At 40.3% G+C, this 16,305-nt stretch overlaps 1 protein-coding gene across 4 annotated transcripts in view; it reads right to left on the bottom strand.

The window, feature by feature from the left end:
* Positions 1-14,111, bottom strand: part of RBMS2 (RNA binding motif single stranded interacting protein 2) — a 74,400-nt gene extending 60,289 nt beyond the window's left edge. For all 4 annotated transcript variants that reach the window (XM_032209169.1, XM_032209172.1, XM_032209170.1 and 1 more), the window contains exon 1: positions 13,956-14,111. In XM_032209169.1, the coding sequence (XP_032065060.1) occupies positions 13,956-14,021 (66 nt within the window). In that variant the 5' untranslated portion in view covers positions 14,022-14,111. The remainder of the gene's footprint in view (positions 1-13,955) is intronic.
* Positions 14,112-16,305: the final 2,194 nt, after the last annotated feature.

The following is a 16,305-nucleotide window of genomic DNA, read 5'->3' as shown; positions in this document are numbered from 1 at the left end:
ACAGAAGTCCCAGCCAGAAGGAATTCTAATTCCACTAATACAGAAGGGGAGAAGACTGCTCAGCTCCTCTTGACATTCCCCAGAGCAGCAAGATGATCTTTTGGTGCTAGTGGAAAATACAGAGATGCTTTCCTGAGATGGTGGGGAAAAAAGAACTTGGGCCTCTTTCTCAACCAACAGAATGAGCTCAGTTGGAGGAGAGGTGGCCAAATAAAGGTTCTTCTGAAGCAGCATCCCTGTTCCCCATCCCCAACTCATACCCAAGCACAGGGGTCAGCAAACCACGGCTCTGGAGCCGCATGTGGCTCTTTCATCCCTCTGCTGCAGCTCCCTGTCACTCAAAATATGAGTCACAACCACCAATGTGCAACACTTGCTGGCATTTGATTTATTGAGCTTTTCAAGCCCTAGTAGGACAACCATGGATAAATCCAAGACAAGAAAGGTCTCAGAAGAAAACAGAGTGTTTAATTCAACTATATATGTTAGTTTTGTAGCTACTCAGGAAATAGTCAGGCACCGGAAGGGTTTTGTGGCTCCCACTGTTTTCTTTTCTGTGGGAAACAGGTCCAAATGGCTCTCTGAGTGTTTAAGGTTGCGGACCTCTGCCCTACAAGCTTCTTCTTGGGAGTCTCTCAACCTACCTGGACTTTTTGAAAAGAAAGAAAACATTTTCCTAATCCTAGGTGTTTCAACTAGGAAGAAATTTCCAGCTACCGTGACTGCATACTCATTCCAGTGAGAGATATCTATAGAGATTCTCAATCATCCGAATCATGGTTATCCCAAAAGTGCTTTCCAAAAGGCAACTGGACTTTCTTGGTTAACCAAGAAAGTCCAGTTGCATTTTGGGAAAGCACCCTTGGGGATTCCAATGAGAGGGCATTAGATTGGGAGGAGACTGAAGAGATGGCTAGATACATGCCATCTTCAGTTCTCCTATGAGCTGTACATTTTTATTGGCTGCAAAATCTTTCAGCATCATAGATAAGAGATCATTTAAACCTAACTGCCCAGCATCACTCTTCTGAACTCTTTTCAGGTCTATATATAATACATGATCAAGTCTGGGCAAAAAGGATTTCATGCAGTTCTTTGTGCAATATAATATTTTCTGTAGCTTTCTTTAAAAAGACAAAAATGAAATCACCCATCCCTACTTTAGAATTACATTTAATGAGAAGCTGACTATTACAAGTATCAAACATCTTTTTTTTTAAGGATTCCCAGATTGCTTAGGGAAAAGCTATGATTTTTAAAAATTAATCTCTCTTATCAAGATCTTTCTAACACTGACTTTTTCTGGACACACATTGCCTCTGTTTAATATGTTTCGTAACACTTCATGTTTGGACACATCATTTTATGGGCAAATGCATACCAACAAATACTAAGCCCTTTTCTTGAGTATAATCTAGTAAGAAAATCTTCCCCAGGTTCAAAACTTTATTCTACAAATGTTTATTTATTTAAACCATTTCAATGAAATGTCTACACTTGATTTACAATGTTTCTACAGGCCTTCAGGTTTACAGTCTAAAAGAGAGGATCCAGAAGAGAAAGAAGTGGGAAGGAAAAGGGCAAAAAAAAGCAAATGGAGGCCCTATGTCAAGGATTCAAAAGATGTACAAGACAACTGGCAACTGAGGATTGGAAAAAGTTCTGGTCTAATAATGCAGATGCATTTAGATCCAATAAAGATAATATCCAGCAAACTGATGTGCAACAAAGGAGTCAACACCTCATCCCACTTTCCAACAGCAGACATTTTGTGACAGCATCCTGCCCCTCCCCACCTAGCATTCCTTCAGATGTACCATCGGCCCTTCCCTCCTGGCTTTTAGATAATTGGCAAAAAACCTGGGTGTTCCAACAACTTTCAGGGGCTGGGTTGTTGTGATTACTCTCAGTTCAGTGGCTTGGGTTTGTTATAATAGCCAATGTATTCGTGACTCCTTGCTTCATATGAATACTATGTAGTTGTTTTTAGATAGCTAATATATTTTTAATCCCAGTTATGTACTGAGGAGTTGCACACTACTCAGAGTTGGTGGATCAGCCTATATAGGCTGTGACAACAAATAAACAAGACATACACATTACTAATGTTCCCACCAATCCCTAATTGTTGCTACACTGCTATGTTAGCCGCTTGAGATAGTCCAGACAAGAAGCATAACCAGAAGTACTACTCTATCTTCACTGTAATATTTACATTAAAATAATCTTCCAAGACTGAAATTATTTCTTCACTTATTTCCTTTTACTCTCCAGAAAACTAAGGAGGGTCCCTTCTCAAACATTTCTCACGCCATCATCTCCTGGGGCTGAATTCTTTTACATCCTACCCGCCATCTGCACTCTCCCTCTCAAGGTCACTCCTACTTACCACACAAGGGATTCACTTTAAAAAAAAAGCTCCCTCCCCTTTGGGATTATCCTTTCTCCTTCTTCTGAGAAATGATCACAGCCCAGATGGTGATAACCTATATACAATACCTGTATCAAGGATTTATTTCCCTGAAGACCAAAAGTCCACAGACAAAAGACAGGCTTCAGATCCTCCCTCTCTGAATGTTTGGGGTGGAAAACCGCCAATTGCTATCCTACTCTTTGGAACAATCTCCATCATGAGATCTCCCCCCTCCCCTCCCAAATTAGAAGAGCTGCAAAAACTGTTTTGTGATGCAGGCACTTTGATTTGTCATCCTTGACTAATAGGTGATGGTTAGCTGTTATTGCTGATTTCTATTTTATTGGAGAACCTTTAATCTTTGATTTGTGTTTTACTTTGGATAGTTTTAGAAAATGTTTTGATGGCCTCCTTTTTTGGGGAAGGAAGGAAGGAAGGAAGGAAGGAAGGAAGGAAGGCAGGCAGGCAGGCAGGCAGGCAGGCAGGCAGGCAGGCAGGCAGGCAGGCAGGCAGGCAAGCAATTATCATGCAAAATGAAACATGTTGTTAGTTGTGAAGTTGTGTCCGACCCATCGCGACCCCATAGACAACGTTCCTCCAGGCTTTCCTGTCCTCTACCATCCTTTGGAGTCCATTTAAGCTCACGCCAACTGCTTCAGTGAATCCATCCAGCCGCCTCATTCTCTGTCAGTCCCTTCTTCTTTTGCCCTCAATCTTTCCCAGCATGAGGCTCTTCTCCAGTGAGGTGGCCAAAGTATTTGAGTTTCATCTTCAGCACAACAAAATCAACCAGCCTTGGCTTGGATAACTGTTATAAACACTGTTTATAAATACTTTTATTTCTCCCACTGATGGGGTTAACAGGCAAAAAAAGATCTCATAGGATCCAGATACAGGCCCACATTTCTTTGGAATTAGTGGGCTCTTCTGGAAAATAAAACCATGGTGGCGGAGGGGAAGGCTGCCTAGATAGGAACCGGTTGCTACAAGTGATCATATCTGGTCAACCCAACTCTGAATTACTAGAAGCCTGTTAATTATTGGAGCACAAAACACACACACACACATTCCCCCCTCCCAATGTTATTTTCCACTGTTTCTTTCTCTGGGCCAATGGGTAAAGTTTTAAATAGCCACCCATCCACTTTTTTTTCTAAAGAATCTTATGAAGTCTATGTGGGAACCAAAAGTGTCATTAAATGAAGATGATACTAGAGGCTAAACAAGCACATGGAGTTAAATATGCACCCAGAGGTTCATCTATTTGACATTGGGTGGGTGTTGCTCCGTTTCCCCAATATTTTGCACTTAATGCAAAAGCAATGTTGCGGATATAGAGGTTACGTAGACAAGTTCATTTCTAGCAACGCTTAAGAAATTGGATTTTTCCACATCCATATTCACAATGAACTACTGTTTCCCCAAAAATAAGACAGGGTCTTATTTTCTTCTGACCCCTTCCAAAACAAGCATTTGGCCCTTTTTTCAGGGAGGTCTTATTATTTTTGAGGTGCAGGAGGCGGTGAGCGTGATCACCTCAAGGCTGCTGCTGTGTTGCAATATTTTCAGGGAGGGCTTATTTTCGGAGGAAGGCTTATTTTAGCGCATGCGCTCAAAAGCCCGATTGGGCTTATTATCCAGGGAGGTCTCATTTTGGGGGAAACAGGGTAACTCATACCTTGCAGATTCAGGTGCTAATTAGAAGTTGATACCTACTTAAATATCCTACTTGGAAGGATTAAAAAAGAAAGATGCCAGTTTAATACAGAATATTATGAGCACATATAGAGCTTGGAGTAGTATATGACATAATAGTAAAATCTTAGTTGGATGAGGAACTTCACTAAATTGGTAACAATTGTTTGTTTTTGTTTTCATTTTTCCCCACTGCTAAACAAGTCAGTTGTCAAGTTGTGTTTTGCCCCATTTTACAAGCTTTTCACCATAGTTGTTAAGTGAATCGCTGTAATTGTACAATGAACTATGTGGTTGTTAAGTGAATCTGGCTTCCCCCATTGACTTTGCTTGCAGAAAACCAGCTAGGAAACTTACAAATAATGATCACATAACACTGGGACAGTGCAATTGTTAGGTGCTTAGCACCAAAAATTTTGATCAAGTGATCATAGGGACATTGCAACTATCCTAAGTTGAAAATAGCCATAAGGTACTTTTTTCAGTGCCCTGGTAACTTTGAACAATCACTAAATGAATGATTGTAAGTTAAGGATGACCTGCATTGTCTCATCCTATGATGGATTACAGGAAGAGCTATCTCTCTGAAGCAAATGGATGAACAACATAAGACAGTTTCAACCAGCAGGTCCTCAAAAATTCACATGCAACTCAAAATTCACATACTTAAGCCCTACCCGTTATTTTTAGCAGCTGTGCTCAGTCCAAAGAATAAAACATGAAGTAACTTTCCAAAATTCCTGGGTTAAGGAAAAATTATTTTCATAATGAAAAAGGAATGGAGCATTGGGATTTCCTCTTTGGACAACAAAAAACGTTGGGATGATACCATCAAATACTATTTCAGCAATTATGACTACCTTCCTGGGATTGTTTGGAAGACATCATGAAATAATATTGCTTTCTTGAACAAAAGGCGGGACATCAATCTGACAACTAATGTAAACAAACTGACACGTAAACATAGTTGTGTAACAACCTGTATAATTATATTAATTATATATAATAATATAATAATAAAATAATTTATATAATTTAAAAATTGTACAACAACCTGTTTGGTGTAACATTTAAGATGCTGGTCTAGAAACTAGGAGACTGTGAGTTCTAGTCCTGCCTTAGGAATGGGAACCAGCTAAGTGCCCTTGGGCCAGTCAATCTCTCTCACCCCAAATCACAGGATTATTGTTGTGGGGAAAACAGAAGTATTGGGTATGCTTGCTACCTGGTATGGACCATATATAAAAAGGGGATAAAATAACAATAGTATCCTGACCTCCCTGAGAAAGAATACAGGTTACTGAATCTATATAAATATATAAGCCAAATACCACTCACACATCATCACACAACCGTAAAGCCTACAAACTTGAAATTTGGCACATATGTTCCTCTTGGCTTCTAGGTGCTCACTAGAAAAGGATTTGTCAAAATCATTAGTGTTTCTTATACAATATTATATTAACACACTCTGATGCTAAGGAGTTAGACATTCTACTCCCCCTCCCCACCTGAAAAGAACTCTGTTCCAACTTCCAGTTGCCTTATACTAACACACACTGATGCTAAGGAGTTACACATTCTACATTAATTTCAAGCTTTAAGTGTTAATTTATCAAGCCGGTTCAAATAGTTTCGTAGCAAAGCATGGGTATCCAGGTAGTTAATTAATATATAAATTGAATAACATGTTTTGCAATCACACAGACATCTATTCAATCAGTGAGGATAAACAAAAACAAAAAAATTGAGCTTTCACAGAAAAAATTGGTAATACATTTCCCAAAGCGACTTAAAAGCCTTTAGGGCTGGAAACTTTTTAGGCAGTATGAAAGCTGATTTCTCCAAAAGAAAAGCTGGCCTTAGGGAAGGTCCAGTCTTTCCATGGAAATGAGGATTGCTATGATTTGAGTCCAAACAAAGGTTCCTTTCCCCATCTTTAAGCTTCTAAGAGGAAAAGCAGGATACCAAAAGCAATCCATTCAAAGCTTCCTAAGAGTAATCATTTGTTGCATCTTAATTACCTCTGATCAGAGACATCAGAGAAAATAACCGTTTGGAAGGCAGTGGGTGTGAATAAATAAAGCCCAAAACAACTAAGACTTTTCAAGAATGAATGTATCCTCAGAGAGGCATCCATTCACATAGATTTCTTTTGCAGGCCTATGCTCAAGCAATCTTCTCAAACAATGAATAAAACTGAAGAACCTGTTTACCATTGTCATTAAATGTACACTTTTTGAACAGTAACCCTTCTTTAATGTAGTCTTTAACTTTTGGAAAAGACAATTTGAAAAGAAATGTGAGTACCAATCATTGGGCATAACAGTACCCAAAGCCCGGGAACATTGGCCACAGCCCCTTCCAAGTCTTCAGAGAGTCAAAATAGGTTTTGAATTTATGAAAAAAAACCTTTTAAAAAAATGTCCAGTTCTGCTATTAAACTATGGAAATAGTCATGATTGAAGTAGATACAGTTTTTTTAAAAAAATCATAGATGTTCTACATACCCACATATTCAAAATGCGAGAAATGTTTGACACTGAACTTTGTTTTAGCAAGAAAAAAGGCAGCTATATGCAGAAAAAGCTGGGCTGTGGGGAATGGCAGAATATATAACAATCTTATGTCATGTAATAATACATCTAAAGAACCACCAAAGAGCAGTACTCTGTAGTTTGAAGGTTTTGTCAGCCTGGTGCACACACTACCCTAACACAGAGGTGGGGAACTAGGTCCCCTTTACGATTTGTGGAGTTCAACTTCCAGAATTTTGGGAGTTGAAGTCCACAAGTCATAAAAGGACCATAGTCCCCAACCCTTGCCCTAAGGCAGGAGTCGGCAACCTTAAACACTCAAAGAGCCACAATGGTCCTAACCGGAAGCCCCCTTTTTAATTCTGGAGCCGACCGGAAGTCCAGTTTCCCCACCATAGTCTCCCTCCTAGCACAATGTCCTTTTTCCTCTACCTGTCCTAACTGAAAGCCCTATCAATTGTGGAGCTTACCGGAAAACCTGCCCCTTGCCATAGAGTCTCTTCCTGGCGCACCCTGCTTCCCCCCCTCCACACGCACACCAACCGGAAGCTCCTCTCAAAATTGTGGTGATGACTTGCAACACGGAGCCGCAGCAGAGGGATGAAAGAGCCACATGCAACTCCAGAGCCGTGGGTTGCTGACCCCTGCCCTAAGGCATAACATAGTTTCTCTGGCTGTGATGCTACATAGTTAACAATCCATATTAAAACAAACCATGGCTCAAAATAATGTGTAACTAACACATTCACTGCTTAAATTTCCTTTCTGCTAGCAAGGATAGTAAAAACAGAACTCTGTGAAGCAAATGGACAAAAAAATCTACATTGTGTATTATTCTGTCTTGCAACAAAAGTTGAAGAAGAGAAATGATACTGTAAACATTCAGCATTACTAACTCAAACCGAAGGAAGTTTGACTATGGAAGTTACCTATTAGTAATCACTCATAAAGCTGACAACTCCATCACCACTCCATATTTATATAAACCATTAGAGCATACAAAGTGCTTTTCCACTTTATTTCCTAAAATCTCCCAGGAAAAGTAAGTTGAGAGACACTAATATCCCTGTTAGTTTATTCCTGCATTTTTGCTTTTCTGCAACTTTGAGAAAGTAGAAGTAAAACATGGGCTACATATAACCATTTCTTTAAATGCTGTTAGCAAAGACATCTTCTGTGTATTTATATGTATTTAAGCAAACAGCACAACTTTAATTAATAGCTTCCTCTTGTAAATACATTAGTTTTCTTAATTCCAGGACAATGTAAAAAAGAAAATAGTGATACACTAGCTTCTTTTAATTGCTCTGTCAGTTTTGACTTGCAAGAAAATGGAAGTTGTATTACCCTTCTATTCAGATTACTTTTTTCATTTCTTGTCAGAATAGGATTTCTGTACTCTAAAATGAACTAAATTAAACAATAATTAAATATTTCTTCATTGAATGTTGGTAATTTAACACAGGCTGTTCAAGGGGCAATACAGTAGTTGATTTATTATTAATCTTTCACCCTATCCATCTGAATTTGATCAAATTGGCTGAAAATAGGGAATGTTTTAATTAAAGATCCAAGAGGCTTAGAAAATGTAATACTCTTTTGTCCATACAAACTAGAGAGGAATGGGCTGTGATTTTACTTCATTTTACTTTTTAAAATGCCACAAGAAAAGGGTTAATGTAAGAAATTTTTAAGTGAAATAAATGAAAGTTTCTAGGATGTACCATAGAAAATAAATGAACAAAAAGATTATGATTTCAGAGAAGAGACTGTTGAGGAAAATGCCTAATTCAGTTCTTCTAAATCTGTTGCCAAGTTGTCTGGGAATGATACTAGTTTAATCAATGAATCTAAAATATAAGTTAAAGAAATGACACCTAGTTAAGTGTCAGACAGAGGTTAGGATTCTAACTTCAATGTTTTACAGTACTTATTATATATGCATCCCATCTACTCATCTAACTTTAATATAGATGTTTTACAATGTCTATTTATTACAAATTAAAGAAAACAGTTACATGAGGAATGCACCGGTAAGATGAAGAAATAAATGCAATGCAATGCTTGGGGAAAGAACAGAAAGTGACCAGACCAGTTCACAAACAAATGAAAGGCAAGGCTTGAAAACTGATTAATATTCAACATGCAAAACATATACAGTGCACATCCCTACTCAGCCATGGTGTTCATGAAAATCACTATCTTTCAATCTAGCTTCCCCAGTAGTACTGGTAGTGGTACTTTTGTCTGATAGCAAACAAAATTTCTATATCTATGCATAGTAGAAGCACCCAACAATTAAGCCAGAACACAAAAATAAGTGCATGAATTTAACAATTATCTAAACCCCAGCATTACCATAACATTTTACAGTCAAAAAGAATCATTCTCCGAGTTTCTGAAAATGAGCTGAACAAAAGATACATTTAAGGGTCTTTTAAAAATTGACTCAATTGGACTCCATACAGTGAGGTACCTCATTTGAGGGGAGTCAATTTTTTAAAAAAAGAATCCAATGAGTAAAATCTCAAAAATACCACATGGATGTTCCAACAAGTGGGCAAACAGGATGTTGTAGGAAAATGTGAAAGGACAGAGTTGGTTCTACAAAAGAGATGCTATAAGCTTAATAATGGGGCCGAGAAGAACCACTTTCTTCAGAGCTGAAGTTATACTTTATTGATTTAACTTTATTAAAGCCCTGAAGTCCTCTCACAAGCAGATGGTATAAAAAGACGTATCTCAATAATAATTAAATTATGAAACAAGAATTTTGAGTACAGATTTTATCTCAGAGTTTGTTCATATATCCAGAATAGGTAATTTTGCTCCTGCCATTAGATAACTTCATGCATTTATTTTAGAGCATACTAGATTGATATCTACCACTAGATACCAATCCATTGTTTTCATTCACCAGCAAGGAATAACCAAGTTTGCTTTTAACTATAGCTGTTTTTCCCAAAGCTGTACCATATGCTTCACTAAATATTGTATGTATGTATGTATGTATGTATGTATGTATGTATGTATGTATGTATCGGGTGGGTTCCTGCAAGTTCTAACCTCTTCTATAGAAGAGGTTCCACAAATCTACAGTGCTGCTTAGAACCAGTTCCAGCTCCCTCCCCCCGCCCATCCGCACATCATCAAGATGAAGAGCGAGAGAAGGAATTCTGGGAGTTGAAGTGCACAAGTCTTAAAGCTGTCAAGTTTGAACACTCCTGGGGTTTTTTTTCTAAAGGGTTAGGGATGCAAGGGCCTTGTAACTTGACAGCTTTAAGACTTGCACACTTCAATGTGGCCTATAAATTTAATAAATCCAATCCAATGCCAGAGTTCCTGAGCCAACATGACTGGAGGAGGAATTTGGGAGTTGAAGTCAACAAGTCTTAACGCTGTCAAGGTTGAACACCCCTGGGGTTTTTTTTCTAAAGGGTTAGGGGTGCAAGTGTCTTGTAACTTGACAGCTTTAAGACTTGCATGCTTCAAATGCCAGAGTTTTTGAGCCAACATTTTGGTTGCTAAGCGCCAAGCCACTCCCACTCAGTCACATGGTCAGCAAGCCACTCCCACTTGGTCACATGGCTGGCAAGCCACTCTCACAAAGCAGGCCACACCTACAGAAGAGGTTCTAAAAAAAATTGAATCCCACCACTGGTATATAGGTATGTATGTACACACACATACGAATTTGTACCTTGCACTAAAGGCGTTGTGTAGTTTGTGTGGTTTTAAAATTATGAGGGAAAGGATTATTTAACAACTCACAATTAAGCCATGGTTATTAAGATCATTGAGTCAATGCAACATGGTTAAGACTCAGATGGATGCTCAAGTTGTGCCTCATGTTGATGCTAACACCAGACACAGCGGATCCATGGTAAAGCAAACTGAATGTATAATTTCCACAACAGAGTAATGAGAGAAACATGTCCATCAAGTTCATTATTAATTCTATTTCACAAAAGGCCAGTTCCATTGATATGCAGGCTGAGATCTCCTCCTCTGCATACAATGGCTTTATTTCTGTTACTTGCATTCAGGTAAACAATGTGGTTGTAAGCCGCCCTGAGTCCCCTCAGGGAAAAGGGCGGCATATAAATCCCAATAAATCCCAAATCCCAATCCCAATGCAAATGAGTGAACATGTATTTAAAATAACTTCTCATAATAATCTAAGAGCCATATTTTTGTATTATTCCAAATCAAGGAAGGTTCTTCAATCAACCTACATCTTAAGAGCAATATTGTTCACACAAATGGTTTGGGAACAGAACGAACCTAAATATGAGACCCGAGTCAGAGAAACGCTGGATAAAACACAGAGCTTTCTTAAAATCAGTTTTTGTGCCTAAGGCAGCACCCGCCCATTGGCTACCATTACAATCCTAAACATTCTTCCCACCTCCCTCTTCCTCCCTCAATTAGGACAAAAACGGATTTAATTCCAATTTAACTCAATGTAAATTCAAAACAGTTAATGGGATTACTCCCCAGGTACTTGATAATTTCCACTTCTGTAACAAATTACAACTGCAATTTGGTCACAAATTTTTGCAAGGGCTCTGGGGATTGCACCTAAAGCTTCTGCTGGCTACATTTGGCTCTGAAGTCAAACAGAAATCCATTGATTTTAATGAAATTTATTTCTAAAGAGCACCTTTGTGATGGGAAAATAGAAGTTTTTCAGACGGAGTAAAATCTGTATATTTTACATCAGTGGGGCAAAAGGTACAGTCAAGAAGTGGTCTATCTACAGCCTACCAGCTTTCCATAGTGATGCTGCCAGAGCATGACATGAGGCCTTTTTTTAAAAAGTAATTTGGAGAGGAAAAGCGAAGGAGCAAAATTGGTGCTTCAAGTTTTGCAGAGACTTTTTCAGGCTCACAAGATCTTCAGGGGATTCTGGCCCAGCCCCTTTGGAGTGCGGCACTTGACGTGCCAGGCAAGCCTGTAACTCTCCGGCCCACAGACAGTGCACTCATCACCATCATGCCCAGATACCATCAGACTCATTTCCAGACATGCATCCGTATACCTACATTGTGACACTTCGCCGGATCAAATTCTATTTATATACAGCTACTACCCACACCCACATCTTTACTGTCATACAAATTCAATATTGTCAATATCTAAATGGGATTGCACACCTATATCACAGTTGCATCTGTTCATCAGTGCACAGAAAGATGAATTTCCTCCACACTTACTGTTGGGTAATCTAATCACTAGAAAACAGGCAGTTATACATGCACCAAATCCATAAAACCAAATTTTAGCCCAAATTAAATTCAATTACAAACGCCCTAGAAATACAGCAATATAATGAAGACATTTTCAAAATTATATACGCAAGTTATACATACAATTTGGATTCACGTGGTGGGAAAAGTGAGGAACGTACATCCTTATACACAAACCTACAGAAGTAATTGCAACTCCACTTCAAATCTAAAAGATGCCTGCTGATTTGTCCTTAAGTGGGCTTTTAGGACTCACGAATGTATATATTCATAAACAGCATATGACACACAAAGATCTTCTCTTCAGCATTTCAGGCCTGCTTCTCTCTTCCACCATCCTATAAGTTCAGCCTGCCTACTTGTATATATTTCCATCATCCAATAAATCAGAATGATTTTTTTTTAAATGTGACCCAGGTTCAAAGACAGGCTGCCCAGGGAGGATAAAAAAGCTAGAAATCCTTCTGCTGCTTACCCATACCCACCCCAAATATGGACAAACACAATTAATAATCCAAATTTAGCCTGCCTCCTTCTTGTCAGGTTCCTGCCCATCCTCTTTATTACAGTGGCTTTAATGTGCCCATTCATTGATTGTAAAAACCGTCAGCTCCTTCTTTTGGCTATGGAGAAGACACGGAGGAATATATAAATATGTGTTTTAAAGTCCCTCCTCCCTACCCACCCACCCTGTTTCTTTTACATTCACAACATAGGCATACAAGGTCATTCGGCGAATCAACAATAGAGATAAGCGCTTCAAAAGGCTGGAAGTCTTAATTCTCAATTCCTGCTTTTTGCCCCCCACCTTCCCAACCCCAGGTGGAGAGATAACTTAGGTGCCTCAACGCCCTATATACCCACACACTCAAACCACACTTCTTGCCACAGGGGAAACTAATCCACGCCCCAATCTTCAAGCAAAGCAACCAACCAACCAGGCGAGCCAACCTGCATTTTCCCTAGCTGACAAGGCCTTTCAGGTTGCCAGGGGATAGCCTTGCTTGTGGGGGTCACACAACTCCCACCCACCCCCACCCCACCAACACATTTGCTACAAGTCCCTTACAGCTTCCTATAAGCTGTGGACGTTCCATCTTCCTAGGCAGGCACACATACTCCCAGACGGTGTTGTTGTTGGGGGGGGGGACAAAAAAAAAGGGGGGAGACGACAAGGAGCCTTGTTTATGGCACAGGCTGCCTGAGAACACATGGATGCCATAGAAACCACATCCTGGAACCCCACCCTCCAAGAACACCCAGTGAGGGGTGGGCTCAGAAGTCTTGTCTCACCCTGGGAAGCATCAGGAGAGGGTTAAAAAAAAAAAACAGGCCTTTTTGGCGTGGTTCTGACTTGAAGCCCACGTCTAAAATCTCCCCACTGCGACTTCTTTCCAGAAAGGGGAGAGAGAGAGACCACCCCCAGTCTCTCGGGGATCCATCGCCTCCGTCGCTTCCCCAGGCAAAGAAAGTCCTTGAATCAGGGGGTTGCTGGGAAGAACGTACAGAGACACTATCGATGTCCGTGGAAAAAAAAAAACTCAGCCAGTGCTGTGAAATGGGGATTTCGCCGCCTGGGTTTTCTCGTCTCCCCGGCTCTTCTGCTTCTCCCCCCTCCCTTTTTTTTGTAAAAAATAAATAAATTATTATTTATTTAAAATAAATTCCGGACTGAAACTCGCCCTTGGGAACCCTCCGGCCTGAGCAAGAGGGCTCGCCGAATGGGGACAAGGGGGTGGTGGTGGTTTCCACCCGGGGAACGGAGCTAAGACCAGCCAACAACCCCGAAGATTGGCTTCCCTTTGGAGAAGGCAACCTTCTAGTCTCCCCAAAACTGGAAAGACCCCATTTCCTTCATCGCTGCCACCCCCACCCTCCCCCTGCAGTGCCAGGATTTTCGGAAGAGCGGGGGGGGGGGACAAACCTTCGCAACCTTCCTTTTTTTTTTAACCTATCCTCCCCTGTTTTAAGCCAAGGACGTTTCCAAGATCTTGAGAAATAAAAAGCGGGGGTTGGGGGGGTGGAGCGGGGGGGACACACGGGGTGGAAGGGCTTCCTTACCTTCTTGTTGCTCTTGTTGTAGCCAAAAGTGGCAATTCCTGCACGAGGAGGCACAGAAAGAAGCATTTTCGCTTAAATGTTAAGAGAGCTTGGAAAAGGGAGGGGAGGGGGGAAGAGAAAGAGAGACACACACACACACTCACACAGAGAGAGAGAAAAAAGAGAGAGAGAGAGAGAGAGAGAGAGACAGGGCTTCTGGCTTACGTCACCAAAGCAAGCCAGCTTGGAATCTAGGACTAGGGTGCCTGCGTTCCGCCAGGTCCTAGTGCCTGCCCTAGACAATCCTTGCTTTTAAAAAGAACTGGAAATGTTGGGAAACTTAAGTGCAGAAGTGAGACCATAAGCGACCTTACATGCCAAGAAGCAGTCCTCTGGCCTCTGGCTGCCCTGAAAAATATTAATGTCATATGGCTCAGCTATTCATCAGGTGTCCAACAAACTCCGGCAATGCCCCCCCCCTTTTTTTCACCACACAGGATGCTATATGCCAATAATTGCCCAAACCATGTTACGTGATTAATGAACACCCTGCACAGATCCAAACTAAAACCTCAGGTTGAAGTGTTGCAGAAGACTATGCCTTTATTCTGGATTTCCTGGGATAATCAGTTTCCAATACCCCCATGGTTCTTTTGGACCATGCCTTTTTTCCTGGATAAAACTGATTCCCATGTGTCATTTCTACAATTGAGAGGAAGTAGAATCTCACAGCATTTTAATGATGAAAGTCATCACACCAGGGATGAAATTCAGCAGGTTCTGGAGAACCGGTAGCGGAAATTTTGAGTAGTGCAGAGAATTGGCAGATCCCACCTCTAGCTGGCCCCAGAGTGGGGAGGGAATGGAGATTTTGCAATATCCTTCCCCTGCCATGCCCAACAAGCCACGCCCACAGAACCGATAGTAAAAAATTTGAATTTCACCACTGCATCATAATTTTTCTGAATTCTAGAACAAGTTTTCTTTTCCTAACTGGGGAAAAATCGAAAGAAGTTTACCCTTAACAATCAAGGTTCAGACTCAGAGGAGAGAACCCGTTCTTTGTTGACTGTGGACAATGCATTGCTCTGGAGGCAGCTTCAGTCTGAAAAAAAAGCAGGTTTTTCATTATGGAGATAGCTTTCCCTGATGGCCAATAATTCTGCTGTCCCAATATGCGAAATAATTAAATGCTCTGCTACATTCATTGATAAGTTTCAAATGAATTACCCACCCTCTTGTGGAGATGAGGATGACTACAGAGGCAAGATAAGATCATGTCATCATGCAGAGATGCAACTTCCTCTCAGCTCAATTGACTCTAAAACAAATCAAGTAGTCGTCTTTCATGATATTGAACTGTGTGTTCCACAATTGTGTCCAGGTAGTCCTCGACTTCCAACAGTTTGTTTAGTGATGGTTTGAAGTTAGAACAGCATTGAAAAAAGTGACTTATGATCATTTTTCACACTTATGACCATTGCAGCATCCCCAAGTTACTTGAAAGCTCTGATTGTAATGTATAATTTCTATAATACTTTCTAGAGAGATTAAATTCATAAACCTTTATACACATATCAGCAAACCGTAACTATAGTACAGGTTACTTACACTGGGGACAGGAACTTCCATCATTAAGTGAGTGAGATGATTGTTAAATCAATCATACGCAATTGTACATTCTTTTTTGCTGTAGTTGTTAAACAAAACATGGTGATTGTTAAGCGAATCACATACTTGTTAAGCAGATCAGTGGTGGGTTGCCAATTTTTTTACTACCTGTTTGGGCGTGCTTCCACAGGCGTGCGCCGCATCTGCGCATGCACAAAAGCATCTGGGCGGGTAGGTAGAGCCTCCCGCTTATGCTACTACCAGTTTGCCCAATCCGGGCCAAATCAGGAGCAAACCACCTCTGAAGCAGATGTGGCTTCCCCAGTGGACTTTGCTTGTTGGAAGCCAGCTAGGAAAGTTGCAAATGGCAATTACTTGACCCTGGAACATTACAACTGTCATAATACAGGCCAGTTACCAAGCGCCTGAATTTTGATCAGGTGCTTGGTAATCATGGGAAAGCTGCAATGGTCATAAGTGCGAGAGATCCAGTTGTAATTCAGTTTTTTTCAGGACTGTTGTAATTTTGGTCACCAAATGGATGATTTTAAGTCAAGGACTAAGACTAACTAAGACATTATGTTTGGCAAATCAAATCTTAGTATACTTATAAATCTAACCATTGTATTTAAGTTAAATCAAACCATGTCTTACTGTGTATAAACTCAGCAACATCACAATATTAGAACTGAACAGTATTCAGATATGTGGTCAGTTTTCAGCCAGAGAGCTTTGGATGGGGGATAAGAGAGCCACTTTG

The sequence above is a fragment of the Thamnophis elegans genome, chromosome 2, assembly GCF_009769535.1.
Source record: "Thamnophis elegans isolate rThaEle1 chromosome 2, rThaEle1.pri, whole genome shotgun sequence".
NCBI lineage: Eukaryota > Metazoa > Chordata > Lepidosauria > Squamata > Colubridae > Thamnophis > Thamnophis elegans.
This window is presented reverse-complemented; position numbering and strand designations above follow the sequence as displayed.